Raw genomic sequence first — 24,695 nt, 5'->3', positions numbered from 1 at the left:
TTGATCATGTCCATATTGTTTTTATGTGCAGGTGTTCCTTCAAGTGTGTCGTCTTACTCAAGGTGCTGAAAAACCAATCCTTCGCCTAGAGATTTCAAAATTAGGCACAAACCTTAAGCTAAGAACATACGATATGGCTGCTACTGCTTTTCTTAGTGAAATTTGCTTAATTTGTCCAGAATATATGGGTAAGTATTTACACATATGTTTTCAAATAATTCCCCAATCAGTCAGGTACACAGTTTTACGCTTGAGTGGTACAGAATTTCAGAAATTTCAGTGACCTACATCCAGACTAGGGCTGCACTAGCAAAATGAGAGAAGTTACATGCCTCTTAAGTGGTTTACAGTACTCCATGTTGTTGTGCAATGGCTGACATAAAACTTTCTATGGTTCAGGCATGTGGGTTGTTGGAGAAATCTCCAGGAGTTTGTTTTAATGAGCAGAGGCCACACCATCCATCAGGTTCTAGGTTTATTATCACAACATGCCGGGTGCTTGCACACCCAGTAGACTTGGCAATAGTGCTTTATACAGTTACAGATCTTAATGCAAACATAGGCTCACCAATTAGGGGCTTACAGCACACTGTCTGAACTAATCATAATAGAACAAAGTTTCAGCATTATGCAAAGTAAGGATTGTAAAGTTCCCCCCAATCAGGAGCATCTAACATAACAAGTTACCCAATTACAGTAAAGGTCAAACATCAGATTATATAGCTAGTAACATTGAGAGTATACACCAGTCACAATTTGCCAGCAGTTCTTAACACTCCAGTCTATATGTTGTCCCAATTCTTTCAATTCCCTTCAAATAGCATATTGACACATTATGTTACCATAGGAATCCTTGCAGCAGTACTGAAGCTCATAACTCACAGGCTTAGCTTAGATGCTTGACTAGGTTCGAACCAGACCCAAATAAAGATTTTCTTGATCAGGGTACAATGGAGCAGGGGATGACAAATGTCCCTTGGCTGCCAAGGCACCTGCTTGCCCTCTCCCTGCTCCATTATCCCTCCCCTCACCATGCCTCCCACCTTTCCTCTGCTTCTGAGGATGGGTACACTGAGACCCGTTGCATGGCCAGCACTGGGAACGGTCGCATGGCAGCTCCTCACCCTCTCCAGTTGACAGAGCACTTTCTCCGCTGGTTAGATGCTTTCTTTTTCTCCCTTGTTTTGCTGTTGGTGTTTCTACCATTTGTGAAATATACAGAGAAGTGATTAATGTTCTTAGAAAGTTGTTCCTGCATCCAAGTTGTCAGCAAGGAAGAAGTAGTGAAGTGGGGCTTCCAATAGTTGGCAGAGCCATTGAATATTCAGACATCATCAAAATTTTAATTTATCCTTCTGTGGGTGGCGGGAGACACTTATAATAGAAAACAATATTGCAGCATGGTCCTGGAAACTGTGGTTGATTCAGTTGGTCGCTCCATGAACATCTGTTCAGGTGTGCCCAAGTGTACATGGCCATCTTTTGGACCTCCACCCTCTCTCCAGATAATAAACTGGAGTTGGGAACATTCCTCTTGAGGCCTCCCACACTGCATGAGTATGCTCTCTTCAGATGTGACTTATGACTCCCTACCATACTCCTTGAACTGCCCTGGAGAAAAACTATTACCACAGCAGAATGGTGTTTGAGAGAGGTTTTGGGCATCTGAACTCCAGTTAGGGGCACTTCTACACCTTGCTGGACTTTGAAGAGGATGTTGTGGCAGATGTAGGAGTTTTCTGCTGAATCTTGTACAATATCTTCAGATCTTGAGAGGACATATTTCTGGTAGACAACCTCAGTTTATCTTGTTTGCATGAACCAAATATTGCAAAACCAGGGTATTAGGAGCAGTCTGAGCAGTCATAACTGGGGCACCTCTCAAGTGTCCAACAGTTAAGAAGTGCCGGTGATGAAGAGAATCCTCAATTCACTACTATCCCCACATTTTGTATAGTCCATAAAAATCTGTTACTAGCTCTCTTATGTCCCACTTATTCTGCTTAAACTGCACACTTCTTTTCTCCTTAGCACTTAGCAAAGTTCATTCAATTAAAAAAATCCATGTTCATTCAATTTAAAAAATCCAGTTAAGAACAAGGATGGTTTTGGATACACTGGGGATAACATGCTTGAATCTTCTCATTAGGTTAATACAATTATTTTCTGGTGTGTCAGGAGTGGTTGTGGTTTGTGGGATGGAACAGTTATTACTGTTCAGTTCAGGGAGGAATTGCTTTAGTTTTTATGCCATTTTTAATCTGAGGAGGAAGGTTGCCCCTTGAAGATGAAGGTCTATTAAGGAAACAGCTGTTGTCTGTGGTAGGAAACGGTTGCCAACGTTCTAACTAGAATATAGGGTGGTGACTGATAGTAGGATATAGAGGTCCTCAGGATAGCATTTAAGAAACAGTTATTTCTTGGTGGGCATCTGTGGAAGGAGGAGATGGATGCAAGTAGAAATGTCCTTTGTTCCCAGCCAAGCTGAGAGAAGCCAAATATTTCAAAAGAGAAAAATGTTTGGATCCTTGAGGTGATCCAGAATCCTTCGCAATGTGGGTTCTGCACCTGCATAATAGCCCCCGCAGAAAATTTGAAAGCTTCCCAAAGCACTCTGCCCTTCACGTGCAATGCATGTTCGGTATCTTTGGCGGCAGAACACCCTCTAGCTCATTCCTTCTCATCTGCCAAAGGTGTGCCTCACTTAGGACTTGCTCCCCAGTCATGCTTGGTTCCTGGAAGAAATAGAATGTTGTTTTTTTCACTGACTTCTACCATAGTTTGCTAAAGTTTACTCTTTGTTTAATGCTTCAGTCTATATTTTCTTCAGATTTTGGCCTGATGGTTGCTAAGAAAACTTTTAAAAATTGTTCATGTGTTGGGACACTCCTGTCTTCTGATAAACACTGTTGGTGTTTGCTATGCCTATGGGAAGACTACAATGTCCATTCTTGCAAAATTTGCCTATCTTTCTTTAAACAAACCAGAAAGTGTAGAGAATTGCGTTTGTAGGGTATGTAGAAAAAAACTGTGCTCCCTCCAATTCTGATGCTGCAGTCCCCATTACTGTTGACAGTTGCGCAACCATCGGCACTCGAAGTCGATGTCAAGATCGAGGAATTTTCCAGATAGAGCCTCCCATGCAGCACACATTGAATTGGAGTGCTCCAAGGATGTCTACAAGAAGCCTCCTGTTGTATCGAGAGAGGGCCACCACAAACACAAACATCACAAAGGAGTTTCCATATCCCATTCTGCAACCAAGCATCAAAAGTCTTTGCTATTATCATTGGCCCCAATATTTTTATTTATTTATTATTTATTATTTTAAAAATTTATCTCTCCCTTCCAAGAGGCTCAGCGTGGTTTACATTAAAACACCATTAAAATCAATTAACAATTAAAACAGAAATTATAAAACAGCATCAAACAATAATTAACAATTAAAACATCATAAAACAATTAAATAGCCAGAACAATTTTAAAACAAGTGAAAAAAAGCTGAAGTTGAAGAGATGTGTTTTTCAGAAGTTTTAAAAAAATTGCCAAAGTTTCATGGGATTTGCCGGCAATTTGGCAAATTGCCAAAATATTGACATCATCAACCTTGGGTGCTACCCATCCTTTGGCTTCGGGGGACAAAATTCTAGTCCCACCATCATTGACTCAACCACAAAGTCCGGCCTCGACATCTAAATAATCAGTTTGTCAGAGTTGAAACAGACTACTTCACCAACAGTGCTACAGATAACAACGCCAACTGTCTCTAGATCATTGTAATCTTCTCTGGAACTTCTTCAAGTCCCTCCTAGTTGGTTGTCAACCTCAACACCGATACCAACTTTGACACCAATACCAGCACCAATGCTGACACCGACCATTCTTCTGTCCTCAACATCAACATTTGAGACATTGTCTCTGTTTATTCCTGTGTCAACCTCGGAGACAATTTTTCCACTTAAGAACGTGCTCGCTTCAGACTTCAGGATGAATTTTCCCTTGATACTATCAATGCCAAAGGATTTTCCTATTCTACAGGACATCGATTCCATCCTCAGCTCTTCCCACACAGCCCCTTCTGGCTCTGTTAAAGAAGACATGGGCTCTGGTGCACTGCCTATCCCATCCCCAAGACAATTTCAGCTTCCCCGGCGAGGGTAACTCCTTCTTCCTCACCATCCTACCATCCAAACTATCCTTGAAAAGAGAGGTATAATTTATTGGGCCCCAGTTAATACTCTTCCAGAAGAAGAATGGACTACTGGAGTTCTTCAGGAGCCCTTGGCCCTGGTTATGTCTGGAGATTAGGGAGATTCAGAAAGGCTCTCAATTCTTCGCTTATGACTATGACCAACTCAGACTCTGGAAACTAAGGAATCTAAAATCTGCTTCCACTTCCCAAGATAGAGCTCTTACTAAGGACCCAAGCTCATCTTTCAAAAAGCCACCAAACCCACATCCTTTCCCACAACCTTCACAAGAAAAGCCCAGAGAGCACACACACTCTGCACCTCCAGATGTGCTTCAATGAATTCATTCATCCAAGGAAGTTTCACATGATAACTTTACAAGGCATTTTTCCTCTTTTGGCAGAGGAGGAATGGCTGGTTACCTTGGTCCTAAAAGATACTTATTTTCAAAAATGCAATCAGACCAGGCACTCAGTCACTCATGCACGAAGTGCACTCATGCATGGGCAAATGGGTATTTGTCCATCTAAGAACTAAGGGAATCTTCATCTTTCCATACTGGACGATTGGATAAAAACCTCCATAGACAGAGATATATTGTGCACTCAAATACAGTACATGTGACATTACTGCAAGAGCTGGGGCTCCAGGTCAACTAGAAAATTGAACTTACAACTTCAGAAATGAATTCTCTACATAGGGGCTCAATTGGACACGCAAATGAAAAGAGCCCTCTTCCTAGAGGACAGAAGATTCTTAATTGTACACTTGATCTATGCATTTGAAACCAATCCAAGACAAAGGGCCAGAACTGTTGAAAGGCTCTTAGGTTTAATGGTGCTTTGCACAGCCACAGTGAAGTACACCAGACTCCGGATGTGCCATCTTCAGATGTGATTTCTGTCGATGTTCAAACTGAATGTGGATAGTCACCATGTGCGGACACTCATCCCACAGTCAGTTCTAAGGTCACTCGGATGGTGGAAACCTCACAAAGGCATTTCCTTTCAGCCACCTACACCCACAATAACAGTGAAAACAGATGGCTCCTTCAAGGGCTGGAGAGCACATTGTTTGGGACTCAAGGCACAGGACCTATGGAACTCCAACCAGGCGACTCCATATAAACTTTCTAGAACTACTTGCAGTGTTTCTTGCCCTGAAGTCTTTTCTACCGCTAATCAGAACTCATACAGTACAAGTCCTCCTAGACAAAACAACAGTGATCACTTTTATCAATTGCTAGGAAGGGACAGTCTCCAGATTCCTGTGTAACTTAGCAATCCAACTCTTGGACTGATGCATTGCTCACAATGTTCTACCTCTAGCACTCCACATAAAAGGCATGGATAATGTCCTTGCAGACTTCCTGAGCAGGCAGATAGATTCTGGGCAGGCAGATTCTCACCAATCTATTTTGTTACCTCTTTGCAGCCCCTACAAACCAGAAGTACAAACTGTACTACTCCAGAGCAGGTCTGGAGGTTACTGGGTGATGCTTTCAGATGTGATTGAAGAGTTATGTATAATACCTGTTCCCTCCCTTCCCTCTGCTGTCCAGGGCACTCAGCAAAATCCTACAAGACAAGACAAGGTGCATCATACTCACCCCATGGTGTGCAGCCAAGGTTCCTCCTCATCTTATGCCTTTAAGAAACTTGCTGTTTCAGGCAGACTTTCAAGTCTTACACCACAGTCTACAGACCTTGAACTTTACCGCGTGGGCTGAACTTTTAGACAACATCCTATTACATGAGTGGAAGTCCTCCACAAGACATAATTACAGCTCCAAATGGAAACTGTTTGCTTGTTACTCCAAAAACAAAGGCTTTGATCCCTTACATGCCTCCATAAGGAAAGTCCTGCTTTATCTTACCTATCTAAAGCAAACAGGCCTTTCTGATTCATCTTTTAAAGTGCATAGGGCTACTTTTTCAGTGGTATACCCAGGCTGGGATGCTAAGACCCTTTTTTTCTCACCCAGACTGTAAAATATTCCTTAAGGGCATTAATAATTTGTTTCCTCCAATATGGAAACCTGTTGAACCTTGGAACCTCTCTTTGGTTCTCTCTACTCTGACACAACTCCTTTTGAATTTGCTTCCGTATCACTTAAGCCACTTACCCTCAAAACAACCTTTTAAGTTACTATTTTAGTGACTATCACTTCTGCAAGGCAGGTCACTGAACTAACTGCCTTAAAAACTGACTCTCTGTATACCAGATTTTTCACTGAAAAGGTTGTAATGAGGACTGACCCTTCTTTTATCCCCCAAATAGTATCTGATTTTCACATCAACCAGGTCATTGTCCTTTCCTCCTCCTCCATGAACCCTGACACACCTCTTGAACAATCTCTTCACTGGACATTAGAAGGTCACTGCTGTTCTATATGGAAAAGACAAAGTCCTTTCTGAAGTCTCATTTACTTTTCATTGCCTTCAAGGGTCAAAACAAAGGACACCCTATCTGAAGACAGTGGGGAAGCAAGTTACTTCCCACTGTGGCTAGTGGAACTAATATTCCTCTGCTACAGTGGGCAAATAACTTGCTTAGGGAGCAAAAGGTTGCTGGTTCAAATCCCCGCTGGTATGTTTCCCAGACTATGGAAAACACTTATCGGGCAGCAGTGATATAGGAAGATGCTGAAAGGCATCATCTCATACTGAGCGGGAGATGGCAATGTAACCCCATCCTGTATTCTACCAAAGAAAACCACATAGCTCTGTCGTTGGCAGGAGTCGACAATGACTTGACAGCACAACTTTATCTGTACCTTTACAAGCAAGAAGGAGTTAAGCCTCCAGTTATGATTAAAGCGCATTCCACTAGGGCAGTGGCTGTGTCAGCAGCTCATATGTCTGGAATTTATAGGCATTTGTAAGGTGGCTACTTGGTCCTCCAACTTCCCTTTCTTCAAACATTATGCTATAGATATCTGAAAAGCGGCTGAGGCTAGCTTCGGGTGGGCTGTTTTGGAAAAGGTTCTTTAGTAGCATCCTTGTAGCCCTCCACCTTCTTGGTGAGTTCACTAGTCACCCACATTGTAAAGGATCTTGGATCACCTCAAAGATAAACAGGTTGCTACTGTGCAGGCACAGAATCTGCATTGTGAATGATCCTGGATCACCTTTTACAGGTAAGCAACTTGTTTTTCACATCCCCTTTTTCTTGCAAGCAGTGGTGAGAGTAGATGATGAAGTGACAGTTTGCTAGGAGTCGGGCAGGTCTGTGCAGTTTGGGATTGCATACAGTGTTTTCCTGAGAAGAATGAAGGAGTGGGTTGAAAACAAAGCACAGCTTAAGGAAGCAAACCGTGCTGCCAATCTTGCGTTGGTAAACTATGGCTAAGGTAAACAATGGTTTTGTGTTTCACTTCAACCGAGCCACTGACTGTAACTCAGAATAGGTATGTTGTTAAATTTTAACATTATTTGATTTTTTTTGGTTTTGTTTTATTTTATTTAGATGACAAAGACAAGCCAGTTTACTTAATTTCAACATTGGATAATTCAGTAGAGGACCTTCTACAAATTGAATATGTAAAGGTAAGAAGAAAAAAGAAGCTTTAAAATCTTTTATCTAAACCATTCTGCTGTTTTCAATACATCATTTGAAACAGTCAAGTTTACTGCATTGAAATGCAGAATTGAATGTACCCTTGGACTGTTCCAGCAACGTTGTTCTTATATTATTTTGTAGTATTGAAACAAATGTTGAGGAACTAGATGTAAAACAAATATTTGTAAAGTTTCTAGATATAGCTGTGCTGTATAGTTTTAACTGAATATTTTACCCTTTGAGAACAGGCAGATATTAATGCCCCAGAACTGAAAACTACATATCAGAATGTTCTACAGCTGATAAAGGTAATTATCAGTTTGACTCTTTCTGCAATTGATATGGCCAGGCAGATGCATTTAAAACCAATTTTTACTGAGATTATTTTCCTGTTAGGTGAACTTTTCTTCTCTGGATGTCCATTTACATACAGAAGCACTTCTGAATACCATTAATTTTGTTAATAATCTCCTACCGAAAGAACAGACAACTTCAACTGTATCGGAGATTGTTCCGGAGAAAGAAGAGAAGAGGGAAGTTCTTAAGAAATTAAGTACGATCTTTCAGTTTCAAATTATTGCATTGCTAACCTCATTCCAGCCTTTTAAAAATCTTTAGGGGTTTTTTTGGGGGGGGGGCACTGCCATTGTAGGCTCTTAAAAGATGCATGAGGGAAACTGTTTCAGTTTTAATCATTGCTATTTCCAACTACTCTGGACTGTGTAAATATTTTCTTGAATATTTTTTGAGAATGTTGGGTTTAAAATGAACACTGAAGTAATTAACGAACTAATCTATGATTGACAGCATCAGCATTGCTGATCTATATATTTAATTATCTAAGGCATACCCGTAGCTAATCCCATGTGTGACAGCTCTCACAAGAGTTCGCAAGCAGAAGCACCTGATTGGGCAGTGGGGATTCCATATTCAGATAAGGAGAAGGAGCCTGTTAGAGCAGAAGCACCATGGTGATTGGACAGTGGGGATTCCATATGCAGATAAGGAGGAGGAGCCTGTGTTGGAATGCAACTGTTGCTGGTCAGAAGATGTTCTTGATTGTAGAGGGAAGGAATATCTCTCTCTGTCTCTGTCTGTCTGTCTCTCTCTCTCTCCCCCCTCAAAGGATAGTGGGCAGGGGTCTGCGAAGAGAGTGGTCGTAAGGGAGAAAAGAGCCCCTTCAGGAGAAGGAGGCTGCTGTTGTGTTAATTAGATGAGGAAACAAGATGAACAAGATCTGTTAACTCCGGAACATGAAGGGAGGGGGAAGAAAGTGTGGGGAAGACCGAGTGGAGGACAGAGAAAAAAGGGAGGGGAAAAGAGACAAGGGTGAGGGATGGGCCCGAGCCTGTCAGCAGCCTGGGGGGAATGAGCAGCCATGGCGGCACCGGCAGCAAGGAAGGGTCCAGTCAACCACTGCTGCTGTTTGGGGCTACCAAGGCCATTGGCGGAGGGAGGCAGGCAGGCAAGGGACAGGCCTGGGCCTGTCAGCAGCCTGAGGGGAACAAGTGGCCATGGTGGTGGTGGAAGTGAGAAAGGGCCTGGTCAACCACTGCTTCTGCTGCTCCTGTGGGCAGGAGCAGGAGCAGGGCTTGGGTGAGGAGATCTCTGGGGATAGGAGGCTGCAGCTTGGCCAAAAGGCACCAGCAACGCTGCAGCCACGACCAAGAGAGGTGAGGGGGATGGAGTAAGGGGATGGAGGAGTGACCAAGACGGGTGAGGAGGATGGAAGCAACGGGATGGAGGAGGAGGAGCAGTAGTGCACCTCAGGTGAGCATGGGGAGATCTCTGAGGTGAGGGGGACTGTGGCGGGGTGAGGGGAGCAATCAAGTACTAGCGTGCAGATGCTCTGTGCAGATTAAGCTAGTATAAAGTATTCTTCTTGTTAGTGGTCCAATTGTCCTTCACACTGAGGATGTCTGCACCTGCGTAGACTACACCTCAGAACCTTCTAGAGCTAATAGCTTTTTGGAGGTAACCCCACCCCCCTTGACGTATAGACACATTTACTTGTCTGGCTCCCTCAGTCTTTTCCCAACTGCCGCAATAGCAACATTGGAGAGCTTTCTGTCACCAATAAACCCAAACTTTCTGCCCCTTATCATTTCTATTCAGCACTATCTCCTCATTCTTCTGTCTTTCTCGTAGCCTTTGAACCGGTGGAACCACTCGCTGTTCAAACTGGTTCGGAGGCCCTTAAAGGTTCCGTGCACATCCCTAGTTGGATAAGGAAATATTTCAATCACAGAGCAAAATACAATTTATAGATAATTACTTGTCAGAGCTCCCCCTGACTGTGACCCTAATTAATCTTCCAGGGTGAGTCTGCAGGGGGAGTAATCTGAGGAAGAGTCCATGGCCAACCAGCTCACAGACCAAGAGCCCACAATCCCCCGCTGCCTGATATGGAACCCATAACAGGCCAAACCCTGTAACTGGAACCAAGGAACTATCTTCCACCTGAGATTCTGGAGGACTATCTCCCCCTAATCCCAGATCCAGTCCCAGGTGCAAGACCACCCACATCACCACCAGATGCTCAGGATCACCACTGCCGAGCTGCAGCAGTGATGACAGAGTGCTTGCCTGGTAGCTCACAGAAGGATCTTAGAGAGGTCTTCTCTAGAAGAAGGGCCACTTCATGAGATGGAGACAAGACCTGGCTCAGCTGTGGGGAATGAGACTGCATAGTGCCAGAGGATGTGTGTAGATTTTTGATTCCTACTTAACCACGTCAGTCTCAGTTATTCACTGCTGCTGCAAGTCCTCTGTGCCCTCTGGATTCTGCCTTGCTGCTTAGTACTCTGGATCCTGCCTTGCTGCCTTGTGTTAATCCTGCCTGCTGCCTAGCCAAGCCTGACCTCTCCCAGGTTGAGCCTAAACATTACATTCTGTCTTTGTTTCCTCTGTATTTATGTATTATTCTTTTGCCTTTGTGTAGTCATCTGCTATATTGGAATCTGGATCTCTAATTGGAAGCCTTAATTGTTATTTTGCTTTCAATTTCCCCATAGCTTCAAAAAAGGCAAAATATGAAGATGTTTGTGATCTCCGTGTTTATGCAGACATGTCCGGTTTACGTGTTTTTATACGAGAACAAAAACGCAGGATAGCAGAAATTCATGTTGAAGGTAAGAATAAAACATAAACATAATATCATTGAATATTGAGGTTAGAAAATCCTAGAAGTGCTGTTAGAATACCGCCTTGGGGCTATCTTTTTAACGAAAGGCGGTATAAAAATGCAAAAATAAATAAAATAAATAAAAATAAAATTGTGTGATCTTAGATTAATATTGTTGTGTTTAGGTCTTGATAGCGAGGTGATGATGAAGAAAGAAAAGACTGAAATATCAGCAAAGTTAAAGAATATAATTATTCTGGATTGTAATGAGGCAGCACTATATAAAAAGGTGAGATAAAGTGGGGTTTTTTTTACTAACAATTTATTAAACATTTTCTTGGATATAGTATTCAAAATAATGCCATGTACAGGAAAACAGTAATAATAATACAGGAGAACCTCGTTATTCGCTGTTCAGTGTATCTGCAGGTGTCTAATAGACAGACACCTGTTTCCAGTATCCGCAGATACTAATGGGTTAAAACCCATGTATCTGTGGTTTCTAGAGGGGCGGAAGTGACCATGGAGGTCACTTTTGGCTGCCATTTTTTCTAGAGGAGAGAGAAGACTACAGGAGGAGCCATTTTGGTGCTCATTTCCTGGGGGGAAAGGCTTCTTTCCATGATTTTTCGTGCTTTGGGAGCCATTTTGTTCATTGGGGGGCATGCCTAGGCACATCGGGGACCCGCAGAGTACACCACAGTAAGTTGGGGGGCTTTTCCCTGTTTCCCCTCCTCTACCCTGGAACCTACCCCACTTTCCCCATAGCCTTAATGCTTGGTCACTTGTGGTTCAGTTCCTCGTGGTAGTAGGTGAGGAATGGAACCCCCGTGAGTAATGAGGTTCTCCTGTACAGGGTAACCTCAGCCTTATAACTGATCTTATGACTGTTCCCTCTAATCATACATCCAATTTAAGCCCACATTTAATGCACAAACACATAAATAACTCCTCCCTCCCACAAAACAATATAGTAACAGTATTAAAAGAGAAAGAGAGAGAAGGGTTTTAATTCGTATCAGAGATACTAGATGCCGCATGAGATGAAGAAATGTCATGAAATGCATCACTTTCTCAAATTAGATATTTTAGAGAGAAGGGTTTTAATTCGTATCAGAGATACTAGATGCCGCATGAGATGAAGAAATGTCATGAAATACATCACATTCTCAAATTAGATATTTTTTTAATTAAAAGGATTAAAGTTTGCTAGCTCATAGTGCCAACTGTGCTAGGCTCTATAGAAAATAGTGGATTGTATCTAAAGATGCCTTGTCAGCAGGGCTGTCATATGGAAAAGAGGACAGGTCTCCTGTATGTTTCATAACTGCACAGAAGAGGGAATTTCAGCAGGTGTCGCTTGTCATGCAGAGGAAAGAAAAGCTGCATCTGCTGGAATTCCCTCTTCTGTGCATCTTCTAAAGATATAGGAGACCTGTCTTATTTCAGCATGGCAGCCCTTTAAGACATGCACTTTGCTTGCACAAGGTGGGTAACCCTGCCTCTGCATTTCTGTTGATTCCCTTGTGTCCCATCCGTTCTGTTCTGGTTGATCCTCTGGCCTTCAAGGGTGGATTGAAGGAGGGAAGTGCAGCAGAGAAGAGTGGGTAGGAAATCCTGTTGCATGAGTGAAACTCTGTTCAGTCTTCCCTCAATCCAGCCTAGTGAACTTGCAATCTGAATATAGGGCTTTAACTTGATTTGATAGCCAAAAGTCTTCAATAATTTTATCCTTTATCTGTTCTGGGTATATGTTTCATACTAAAGATGCATATGCTTCATATCAAAGAGATAGTACATATCTCTGTGCATATGCTTCATATCAAAGAGATAGTAACAAAAGAATTCATTAGCTTATAGTTGAAATTTTCCATGTCGTACTTAATTGTGGCATGGGTGTCTGTGTCTGTGTGTGTTTTGTAGAGAAATAACAATATGGTGACATAGCTTGTATTTTTGTACAGGACTGTGTGTATTATATTCTTAACAGCACTATTTTCCCCCTGTTTCAAGGCTCTCTATATCACTGGAAAAGAAGTATTTAGTTTCAAAATGGTGACATACCTGTCTGCTACAGATGGTAATGCTTATACAAATATGAATGCTGTTGACAGCCAGGTTTACTTAACTGTTGGCTGCATTCAAATTGTGTTTGTCAACAAATTTTTTTCTGCTGTTTTGGTAAGTTAAAATCTTATTTTCCTCCTTGTATCAAGAAAATATAACAATTACATCTAGAGTGCTGTAAAAGTAAAATTGTTTCCTACTTATCCTATGTTAGAAGACTATGGGAAGCTTTCCATCAGAAGTACACCGTTTGTTTCTCCTAGCCCACATTCTAAAACTAAATATAAAACACTGAATTGTATATAGTAACTCTGATTTGTTATGAAGTGTCCCAGCATTGGTTAATGTATGCAAACTGTTGTACGGATTTCAAAATCATACTTTAGATTTATATACCTTCATGCCACATCATTAGATGCTAATTTCAAACATTTTTTGCAAACAATCAAGTTCAGTCAAGAAAAACGTACAATATGTTTTTGTCATAGCTGAACACTATTTAACTGATGCAGAATTTTCCCCAGAATAATGCTAGGATAATTCTTGGTTCAGAGTTCAGGTATAATTTTGTTCTAAACTAAGCCACTGGTCCAGAAATGAGTAGATGGTTATTCAAAACTAAAATTGAAAGTCAGCCACTGAGAAAAAATACAGAGGCTTTGATACTTTGTATAATGTTGCCATATGATTTTCTTTTTCTGTTATACTGATAGCTTGTTCATTTGTTTGCTATCTAGCAGAGTCAAATGAAAAGTAAATAAATACATTAACAATTCAGAAGTATTGTTTGTTTTTAGATTGTGTGCATGTGTTATAGAAAACATCATCTTAGAAGAGATTTTATCTCTCATCTGAGAGAGAAAAGAGAGAATACCAATTTTAAGTTGGTGCTTGCCAACTTAATAATTAAGTTTTCATTAGTACTTGCATTAAAAAATGTTTTAAAACTGCCCAATTAATTGGAGTATATTTTTAATCAATTGAACTTATTTAACCCATCAGTCATTGCACTCCTACTTGCTTCATATTCTTCTGTTTTCTCTTACGCTACAAATGCTTTTATACCCAAGTGTCTGTGTGTTCGTGTGTGAGAGATAACACATTGAAAATGTGAAATGTATTACAAGTTAACATTGATGTATTAATGAAATATCCCTATGATTGTCATCCCAATCTATTCCTGAAGTACTCCTATCATTTTCCTAGGACTTTGTAAACAATTTTCAGACAGCAAAGGAAGCAATTACTGAAGCAACTGTTCAAGCTGCAGAAAAAGCAGCTACTGGTGTAAAGGAATTGGCCCAGCAGAGTTCCCGAATGGCACTGGACATTAACATTAAAGCACCTGTTGTCATAATACCACAGTCGGCAATATCTACTGATGTTCTGGTTGCTGATTTTGGTTTGATCACTATAAAGAATACGTTTTTGATTGTAAATACTGTGCTTCGATATAATCTTCCACCTATTCTTGATGATATACATGTGAAACTGAGTGAACTAAAATTGTACAGGTAATTTAGATGATTTTTGTGGTTAATTCTCCTAAACTGAATTAACAAAATAAACAGAGTTTCATTGTTGTCAAAATTGGCCCTGCAGTGGCTCCAGTGCTTCTGGAGGACAGGTTCAAGAACAGGCCATTGGCATATGGCATTCTGCAGGGTTCTGTAATGGAACAGAACCCTCCCCCAGCCTCTGAAATTTACATGAAATTGCTGGGGAAAGTCATCCAGGGGATTGGGGTTGAGTGTCATCAATATGCAGATGATACCCAGCTTTATATTTCTTTCCCACATGAGCTAGGGATACTGTAAATGTTCTTACCCAGTGACTCAAGTCAGTGAGGGGCTGGAGGTCGGCAAGCAAATGACAATTAAATTAATCAAGACAAAATGTTTTCCTGGTCAGGAGGTCAGCATTTCCTATCTGTGTACTCTGATTTAATTAAGCTTGCAGTACTGAGCTCAGTTACATGCATTGATGTTCCACTGAAATCCTAAATGTAATCTTGTAAGCTATTGTGATATGAATATATATACTTACATATATCTGTTTACAGATCAAATATGGTTGATGACTCATTGCAAAATGAAGTACAGCTACTACAACCATTAAATCTTGAAGTTACCATTCAGCGCAATTTAGCTGCTCTTTGGTATCATGAAATTCCTGATGTTAAAATATTTGGACAACTCAAACCAATGAATGTAAGTGTTTAATTAGAAGATTTCTTAAAGTTGCTCTGCACAGAGCCTTCATATATATTACCCCCACCCCAAAAGGACAGGAACCCTGTAAATAGTGATGGCTGTTGCACCACAAATCACATTGCCACATCTTGTAAAGTTATCAGCAGTCTATACAATTAGTGATGTTAAACACAGTGGGCAGCATCTGGACTACTTAGTCATGACTAAGTACCATTGAAATAATGTCACGACTAAAGTCCCTTTAATTTCAAAGGAATTTAGCATCACTAACTGGTTCGAATCCTGCTGGAATGTTTCCCAGACTATGGGAAACACCTATATTGGGCAGCAATGATATAGGAAGATGCTGAAAGGCATCATCCCATACTGCTTGGGAGATGGCAATGGTTAACCCTAACCCTAACTGGCTCTATGGTCACCAGGAGTCAACATCGTCTTGATGGCACACTTTACCTTTAACTTAGGTTGTATGCCACCCAATGTTTTTTAATTGCTTAGATGAGACATTGATACAGGTGGCCCTTGTTATCTACGGTTCTGGCACACACAGTTTTGTGTACCCATGGTCGGGCAATGTAGACCTGACTTCGTTATACACAGTTAAAGAAATACTCAGAATTCACCTATCCGCTATTCCTGAGTGGCCAGAAATCACCTCAGCCATTTCCACCAGCATTTCATACACAAAAGTGATTTTTCCATGGAAAAATCGGTGGAATTAGGAGTTTTAGGGGGCATTGCTGGACAGCTAGAGATGTACAGAGCACTGTATGACACTTTATTTCTATTAATTTTGCTTTTGTTTAGCCCTTTTTTCACCTCCAGGAACCTAACCCCCCAATTCCCATTCCCTTAAGGTCTTGTTATCCACTGTTTCATTATCCATGGTTCCAAAAGAATGGAACGCCTGTGGATAACGAGGGTGACCTGTACGTAATTCAGATTAGTAACTTGCAGTTGTAAACCACTTCTGATTGATATATGTGATCTGAATGGCTAAGAAGACAAATTCTTACTTTGTAGGAAATACAATGTACTTTTAAAAAAAAACGTTCTGCTTTCAAGCAAATATAATCAAGCCTTCTAAAGCTATTATTTGTTTATATAACACAAAATACAGAGTCAATATGTTTCAACACTTCCTTTCTTGTGTTAGGCTGGGAATGTTCAGACAATACTACAATACAATAACTTTATTTCGGTATTTTTTATTTACCAGCATGAGGTAAAATGAGACATAAAAGCTGTGAAATTCTCTCTCTCTCTCTCTCTCTCTCTCTCTCTCTCTCTCTCTCTCTCTCTCTCTCTCATTCTCTAAGGCATACTTGTGGCTAATCATGTGCATGGCAGCTCTTGCAAGAGTTTGTGAGTGAGCTGCTAGAAGGGGGAGAGGAAAGCAACAGTGGCAGCAGGGAAGGAAAGGTGGATGGGCAGGTGGCCAGGGAGGGGGATTAGAGGGGAAAGAGAGCGGCGGCTCGGGGGAGAGAGTGGCAGAGAGGAGAGAGAGCAGCGGGGTGGGGAGAGAGCGTTGGCTGGCAGAGAGAGAGTGGTCAGTGGTCAGAAAAAAGATAAATGGGCTGGTGGGCAGGCAGCCGGTGGGGGAGAGCAAGCGGCAGGCAGTGGCAGGCCCGGCAGCTGGCTAGAGAGAGAAAATGGGTGGGCTGTTGGGCAGGGGGAAGAGTAAGTGGTGACCAGAGGGAGGGAGGTCCAGCGGTAGCACACACCACCTCCAACCTGTGGCCTCCAGTGCGAGCTGGCTGGAGAGCGCACGTCACCTCCAACCAGCCTACTTGTGAGGAGGACGGCCAAGCAGGCATGGGAGAGGGCAGTGAAATCTCCTCCTTTGGGCCGCCTGCCACCCAAATGACTGGTCGGGCCATACTCTGCCCATTTTGGGCCTCTCTGCACCTGTGCAGAGTAGCCCAAAATGGGCCGAGAACAGGGGGAAGAGTTGAGGGGAGTGTAGAAGGAAGAGGAGGGAGAAGTGCTGAGAATGAGAAAGGGGGCTGAGAACGGGAGGGGGAGTCGAAAGGGAGAAAAAAGGGAGAACTAGAGGCGCAGATTCTCTGTGCCCGGGCCAGCTAGTCTATCTTCTATATATATAATTTGCTAAGACATACCCATAGCCAATCCCGTGTGTGGCAGCTCTCACAAACATTTGTGAGCGAGCTGCCAGGAGGGGGAGAGAAAGCAGTGGAGGGGGTGGGGGAAGGGAAATGGCAGCAGCCGGGGGGAGAGAAGGTGGTGGCTGGGGGGGAGCCCAAGAACTGGGGGGTGGGATCCAGGAAGGAGCGTTGAGAAAAAAGGTACAACTAGAGCAGGGATTCTCAAACTTGGGTCCTCAGGTGTTATTGGACTTCAGCTCCCATAATCCCCAGCCTCAGTGGCCTTTGGTTGGGGATTATGGGAGTTGAAGTCCAATAACACCTGAGGACCCAAGTTTGAGAATCACTGAACTAGAGGCTCATGTGCACTGCACCCGGGCCAGATAGAGTGTGTGTGTGTGTGTGTGTGTGTGTGTGTGTGTGTGTGTGTGTGTGTGTGTGTGTGTGTGTGTTTGTTTGTTTAGGTGGTCCGTGGCAAATGGTGCTTGTCAATCCCCACCAACACAGTGCAGGGAGCACTGTGCTGGTTGGGCAGTGGGAAGTCCATATGCAGATAGGTGAGAGGAGACTGTGATGGTTAAGTTGAATTGGAATGCAGCTGATCTGGATTGTGATCCATTGCATCCATAAGGAATGGGTTCTGTGCCTGCGCAGGGACCTCACAAACTGATTAACTAGCTCCTCGTGGCACCTCCAGCCGTCCTGCACGTGACTGTGCTTCCCTTATCCTTGGCAGTTGGGGTGTGTTTTACTCAGTTTCTGTAAGACTGCCATTGCGTCTACACCTCAAAAATTTGATGAGAAAGATGAACAGGATCTGTTAACTTGGGGAGAGAGAGGAAGAAAGCCAGAGGGGAAGAGCAAGTGGAGGAGAGAGAAAAAGAAGGGAGGGGAAGAGAGAAAGGAGGATGGACCTGGGCCTCTTAGTGGCCTGAGGGGAATGAGTGGCCATGGCAGCAGCAAAGAAGGGCCCAGTCAACCGTTGCCACTGCTCGGAGCTACAGAAGCCATTGGTGGAGGGAAGCAGGCAGGTGAGGGACTGGCCTGAGCCTGTCAGCATCCTGAAGGGAATGAGCAGCCATGGCAGCGGCAGTGAGGAAGGGCCCGGTCAACTGCTGCTCCTGCGGGGAGGAGCGGGAGTGGGGCTTGGGTGAGGGTGGGGAGGTCTCTTGGGTTAGGGGGCTGCGGCTTGGCCAATCGGTGCCAGCAATGCTGCAGCTGCGACCCAAGAGGGGTGAGGGGGATGGAACTGGCAGTCAGATCCAGATGAATTTTACACGCAGCTGCGCAGAACTTGGCAATATTGCATGTTATGTGGGGGTTGCAGTTGGACAGTAGTAGAGAAATGTAGAATTGGCCTGTACGGCCTGGTGACCTAGTGAGCAGAGGAAAATAAGAGTGTTGCAGATGTCTCTGTAAAACAGGCAGTGTAGAAAGATGTGTTCAGTGGTTTCAACTTGCCCGGCATTCCAGCAAGGGGATCCTCCTGTATCTTCCATCTAACACAGCTTAAGGGAGGGTGTTAGAGTGGGCTAAGGTGGTTATGGGTAGGGATGTGCACAAATTCAATTTGTACCCGAATCGAATAATCCCTGATTTGTTTTGGGTCCAAATCTGCCCTGAATCAGATTCAGTTTGTACCCAAATTTTAAGAATCCTAATCGATAAGGGGCACTGGGGCAAAAGAGTGGGGTGTGTTGGGCAAAGGAGTGTTTTCAAAAAGTATTTTGAAGTTGGCATGTCTTTGTGGCAGATTTGGGACAGAAAAGGGGTATCGGGGCAGAAGAGTGAGGCAGGTGGTAGTGCCCCAGTGGGTGCCTGCTACCACCCAGATTTCAAATAAATTGGTGAAAGGGATGGCTTTTAATTTTTTTCTGAAGTTTGCACATCTTCAAGCTTTCCCCCATATAGGGAATAATGGGGATTTCAGCAGCCCCATAACTCCATGTGTGGGACATCAGGGTGGCCCAGAGCGGGTTGTGGTGTAGTGCACATAGGGTGCCAACAAGCCCATGGGGCACTAGGTTTTAGGACATAAGAACAGCCTGGCTGGATCAGGCCCATGGCCCATCTCGTCCGGCATCCTGTTTCACACAGTGGCCCACCAGATGCCACTGGGAGCCTACAGGTAGGAGTTGAGGGCTGTTACTCCCCTGTAACTGGTATTCAGAGGCATCCTGCCTCTGAGGATGGAGGTGGCTTATAGCTTTCCAGCTAGTAGTCATTGATAGATCTCTCCTCCATGAAGTTATCCAAACCCCTCTTAAAGCCATCCAGGTTGTTGGCTGTCACCACATCTTGTGGCAGAGAATTCCACAAGTTGATTATGAGTTGTGTGAAAAAGTAGTTCCGTTTGTAGCTCCTAAATTTCCTGGCAATCTATTTCATGGGATGACCCCTGGTTCTAGTGTTATGTGAGAGGGAGAAGAAAATGATCTCTATCCACTTTCTCCACACCATGCATGATTTTATAGACCTCTAACATATCTCGCCACACTCATCTTTTTTAAAACTAAAATTCCCCAGGTGTTGTAGTCTTGCCTCAAAAGGAAGGTGCTCTAGGCCCCTGACAGTTCTACAATGTCCTTTTTTTGATGTGGTGACCAGAATTGTACGCAGCACTTCAAATGTGGCCGCACCATAGTTTTTTTTTATAAGGGCATTATAATATTAGCAGTTTTATTTTCAATCCCCTTTCTAATGATCACTAGCATGGAATTGGCCTTTTTCACAGCTGATGCACACTGAGTTGACATTTTCAACGAGCTGTCCACCACGACCCCAAGATCCCTCTCCTGGTCAGTCACCGACAGCTTGGATCCCATCAGCATATACTTGAAGTTGGGGTTTTTCATCCCAATGTGCATCGCTTTACACTTGCTAACATTGAACTGTATTTGCCATTTTATCGCCCACTCCCCCAGTTTGGAGAGATCCTTTTGGAGCTCCTCACAATCTGTTTTGGATTTCACTACTGGAAAGAGTTTGGTATCATCTGCAAATTTGGCCACATCGCTGCTTACCCCTACTTCTAGATCATTTATGAATAAATTAAAAAGCACCAGTCCCAGCACAGATCCCCGGGGACCCCACTTCTTACTTCCCTCCATTGTGAAAACCATCAATTTTTTCCTACCCTCTGTTTCCTGTCCTTCAACCAGTTAGCAATCCACACATGTACTTGTCCCCTTATCCCATGACTGCTAAGTTTCCTCAAGAGTCTTTTATGAGGAACTTTGTTGTAAGCCTTTTGGAAGTCCAGGTATACTATGTCAACTCGATCACCCTTATCCACATAACTTGCTGACACTCTCAAAGAACTCCGAAAGGTTTGTGAGGCAAGATTTTCCTTTGCGGAAGCCATGCTGGTTCTCCCCCAGCAGGTTCTTCTGTTCTTCTCAGTGGTCTCTGTCCATCACACAGATGGGCTTCACGCCTGTGTGAAGAAGCTCTGGAACACTCACAAGCTGATCTTCCTTCCTTCCTCTGGATAGGTAGCTAGGCCCCACCCCCTATACACCTTAGTCACGTGCTCTACAATCTCCTCTTCAGTTCTTTTTCATCCTCCAAGGAAGAATCATCTCTAGACATTTCATGAGCTGTTCTGTCAGGAATTAAATGACTAGTATTTACTATACCTCTTATTAATCTTGGTGTTTATTCTTTCTGCTCTCCTAAATATATTTCTATCTTTCTCATTTTGCTTTCCCCCCCTTTTTATTCACGTTACTATTTTAGTTCCCCTCCCTCTACTGAGGCATATGTCCCTGTGACTATTTCTGGTTTATGGCCAGTAAAGTCGCTTTTAAGCATTATTTGGAGTCCAGGACAGCTTTTCCATCCTCAGATGGACATAGTTTGTGCCTAATCTGTCTAGGTGAAGCACACTCCCTTATGTCCTGCTCACACTGTCAAAAATTTTCAAAGCAAGTGAGACTTAACAGAGTTTCTAGTCTGCACCTACATCTCTGGGAGAGAGCCCTGTCTGAAAACGTTATGGCTCAGTCTGGAAGCCAGCCAGTGCCGAATGGATTAGAAAAAGAGATAATTGCCAAGGTGATTGTTATACCACTAGGAGGGCCTGAGACTCCTCTGGGGACTCCCTCTGCCTCCACTGTACCGGTAACTGTGTCACGATCAATACAGACTGCTGAAACACCACCTGACCTTTCAGAGCTGCTCCATGAGGGCTTGGCTTCTTCAATCTGCCCTGTGTTGGCCGAACCACGGCTGTCTTCGGAAGCTCTTAAAAAGTATAAGAAAAAGAAAGTGCACTCTCACTCAGCCTCGAAACTGATGGCAGTAGTGGGGCCAAGTTCAGCAGCCGAGGGATCGGTCGGTACTGTGGCGGCGCAGGCACACATCACTCAGTCTGATCTGTACAGCTCAAATACTCCCACAAAGCCGGTTGGGTCCGAATGGAGCAATAAGCGCTCTAAGAATGCCCAGGGAAAATCGCATCGTGAACAGCCTCACTCATCGGTCCTGCAGTGTGAGCCTGCTTCCGAGGCTCTGGCTAGCCAGCCTCAAGTGCTGAAGTCTTTCCCCCTCCACTAACAGCAGGGGGGTTATTTGTCAGATAAATGGTCGGCAGACTACTATCGCGGCAATCTGCAATACGTCTCTGAAGGCTATGCTGAGTCTGGAGATTTTGGGGAAGGCAACTACATGAATCCCTATACGCCTAAGAAACAACCCCGCTACCTTTATCAGTCTGTAAAATATTACAGATCGTATCTCACTGAGGAAAGCGACCTGAGTGATGATGATGCTCGTTATTATGACCGCTGCTATAACGAGAGACATTATCGGGAGCGCTCAAGATCTCCAAGCAGGGGCTATCGCTCCAGATCTTGCTCACCATACCCGCGAGGGCATACAGTGAGGGAAATAAGTATTTGATCCCCTGCTGATTTTGTCTGTTTGCCCTCTGACACAGAAATGACCAGGCTATAATTGGAATGGTAGGTTTATTGTAGCTGTGAGAGACAGAATAACAACAAACCAACCCTCAAAAGCCCAGTGCCCAAAAGTCAGCGATGGATTTGCATTGTAGTGAGGGAAATAAGTATTCGATCCCCTATCAACCAGCAAGATTTCAGGCTCCCAGGTGTCTTTTCACTATATGCAGGTAACGAGCTGAGATGAGGAACACCCTCTGTAAGGGAGTGCTCCTAATCCCAGCTTGTTACAGTACCTGTATAAAAGACACCTGTCCATAGAAGCAAGCAATCACTCAGCTTCCAAACTTACCACCATGCCCAAGACCAAAGAGCTGTCAAAGGATGTCAGGGACAAGGTTGTAGACCTGCACAAGGCTGGACTGGGCTACAAGACTATCGCCAAGCAGCTTGGTGAGAAGGTGACTACAGTTGGCACGATAACTCGCAAATGGAAGAAACACAAAATAACTGTCAATCTCCCTCGGTCTGGGGCTCCATGCAAGATCTCACCTCGTGGAGTTGCAATGATCATGAGAACGGTGACAAAGCAGCCCAGAACTACACGGGGGGAACTTGTCAATGATCTCAGGGCAGCTGGAACCATAGTCACCAAGAAAACAATTGGTAACACACTATGCCGTGAAGGACTGAAATCTTGCAGTGCCCGCAAGGTCCCCCTGCTCAAGGCAGCACATGTACAGGCCCGTCTGCAGTTTGCCAATGCACATCTGAATGATCCAGAGGAGAACTGGGCGAAAGTGTTGTGGTCAGATGAGACCAAAATCGAGCTCTTTGGCATCAACTCAACTTGCCGTGTGTGGAGGAGGAGGAATGCTGCCTATGAGCCCAAGAACACCATCCCCACCGTCAAACATGGAGGTGGACACATTATGCTTTGGTGGTGTTTTTCTGCTAAGGGGAAAGGACACCTTCACCGCATCGAAGGGACGATGGATGGGACCATGTACCATCAGATCTTGGGTGAGCACCTCCTTCCCTCAGCCAGGGCATTGAGAATAGGTTGTGGATGGGTATTCCAGCATGACAATGACCCAAAACACACAGCCAAGGCAACAAAGGAGTGGCTCAAGAAGAAGCACATGAAGGTCCTGGAGTGGCCCAGCCAGTCTCCAGACCTTAATCCCATAGAAAATCTGTGGAGAGAGCTGAAGGTTCGGGTTGCCAAACATCAGCCTCGAAACCTTTCTGACTTGGAGAGGATCTGCAAAGAGGAGTGGGACAACATTCCTCCTGGGTTGTGTGCAAACCTGGTGGCCAACTACAAGAAACGTCTGAGCTCTGTGATTGCCAACAAGGGTTTTGCCACCAAGTACTAAGACATCTTTTGTGAAGGGATCGAATACTTATTTCCCTCACTACAATGCAAATCCATCGCTGACTTTTGGGCACTGGGCTTTTGAGGGTTTGTTTGTTGTTATTCTGTCTCTCACAGCTACAATAAACCTACCATTCCAATTATAGCCTGGTCATTTCTGTGTCAGAGGGCAAACAGACAAAATCAGCAGGGGATCAAATACTTATTTCCCTCACTGTAGATTCCGTGCCTATGCAAGGGATAGGTCCCCCCTATACCAACGCCACTGATACCTCCCCACTGAGGAGGAACGGAACCAGGTTAGGAGGCAGTGCCTGCCAGCTGCACCTTCTACTGGAACAGGGTCCCAAGTGCCTCCAGCTCCAGTTCGAGCTCAGCATACAGTACCACCAGTTAATGAAAATGCTGCTGACCGCCGTAACCCTGTGACACTCCCCACTCTGCCAATGCAGTCTGTGAAAGCACTGGCTGTGGACATGGTGACTCCAGTGCCACCAGAGAAAATTTTGGTATCATCAGACTCATCAGATTTGGAGTCGATTCTGCTTCTTCCAACTCCTCGCGGGGCTCTCCAGTCCCTAAGGATTGAAGCCGTGGTGGCGCTTCTAGCCCTTCTTCCCCATCAGGGGATTCCAAGTCTTTCTCTTTGTATATGTCCAGTATGGCTGCAGCACTTGGTATACAATTACAAGAGGAAGTTAACACCTCCTCCAACCGTTGTAGAAGCGGCTCAGACCAAGTCTAAAAATAAGCTGTTACCCTCTCCCATGGATCGGGAGGGCCTCAGACTGGACTCTGTGGGTAAGCGTCTGTATTCTGGCTCATCTATGCAGATTAAGATAGCAAACTACCAGGCCTTTATGGCACAATACAACCACCACATATGAGAGAAGTTATTGGAACATCTGGATTCGCTTCCCCGCCCCACACAAGGAGCATTGTGCGCTTTACAAAAGGAAGGGTTTAAGCTAAGCAAACAGTTATTGCATACCTCCAAGCATTCCACCAACTGTGCTGCCAAGTCTATTACTGCATTGGTTTCTTTGTGCAGATATGCTCCGCTCCGCTCGACTGGCCTCAACACAGAAGCTAGAACACGCATTGAGGATGGAAAGGGTGCAGAAACTATGGAAGACAGCTAAATCTATGAATTTCT

General features: G+C 43.9%; 1 protein-coding gene across 5 annotated transcripts in view; it reads left to right on the top strand.

Moving 5' to 3' along the window:
• Window positions 1–24,695, top strand: part of VPS13A (vacuolar protein sorting 13 homolog A) — a 354,074-nt gene that overhangs the window by 164,670 nt on the left and 164,709 nt on the right. For all 5 annotated transcript variants that reach the window (XM_053292130.1, XM_053292129.1, XM_053292133.1 and 2 more), the window contains exons 26-34: window positions 32–188; window positions 7,659–7,738; window positions 8,000–8,059; window positions 8,148–8,304; window positions 10,766–10,882; window positions 11,061–11,164; window positions 12,889–13,056; window positions 14,149–14,456; window positions 15,005–15,152. In XM_053292130.1, the coding sequence (XP_053148105.1) occupies window positions 32–188; window positions 7,659–7,738; window positions 8,000–8,059; window positions 8,148–8,304; window positions 10,766–10,882; window positions 11,061–11,164; window positions 12,889–13,056; window positions 14,149–14,456; window positions 15,005–15,152 (1,299 nt within the window). The remainder of the gene's footprint in view (window positions 1–31; window positions 189–7,658; window positions 7,739–7,999; window positions 8,060–8,147; window positions 8,305–10,765; window positions 10,883–11,060; window positions 11,165–12,888; window positions 13,057–14,148; window positions 14,457–15,004; window positions 15,153–24,695) is intronic.

The sequence above is a fragment of the Hemicordylus capensis genome, chromosome 2, assembly GCF_027244095.1.
Source record: "Hemicordylus capensis ecotype Gifberg chromosome 2, rHemCap1.1.pri, whole genome shotgun sequence".
Lineage (NCBI taxonomy): Eukaryota > Metazoa > Chordata > Lepidosauria > Squamata > Cordylidae > Hemicordylus > Hemicordylus capensis.
This window is presented reverse-complemented; position numbering and strand designations above follow the sequence as displayed.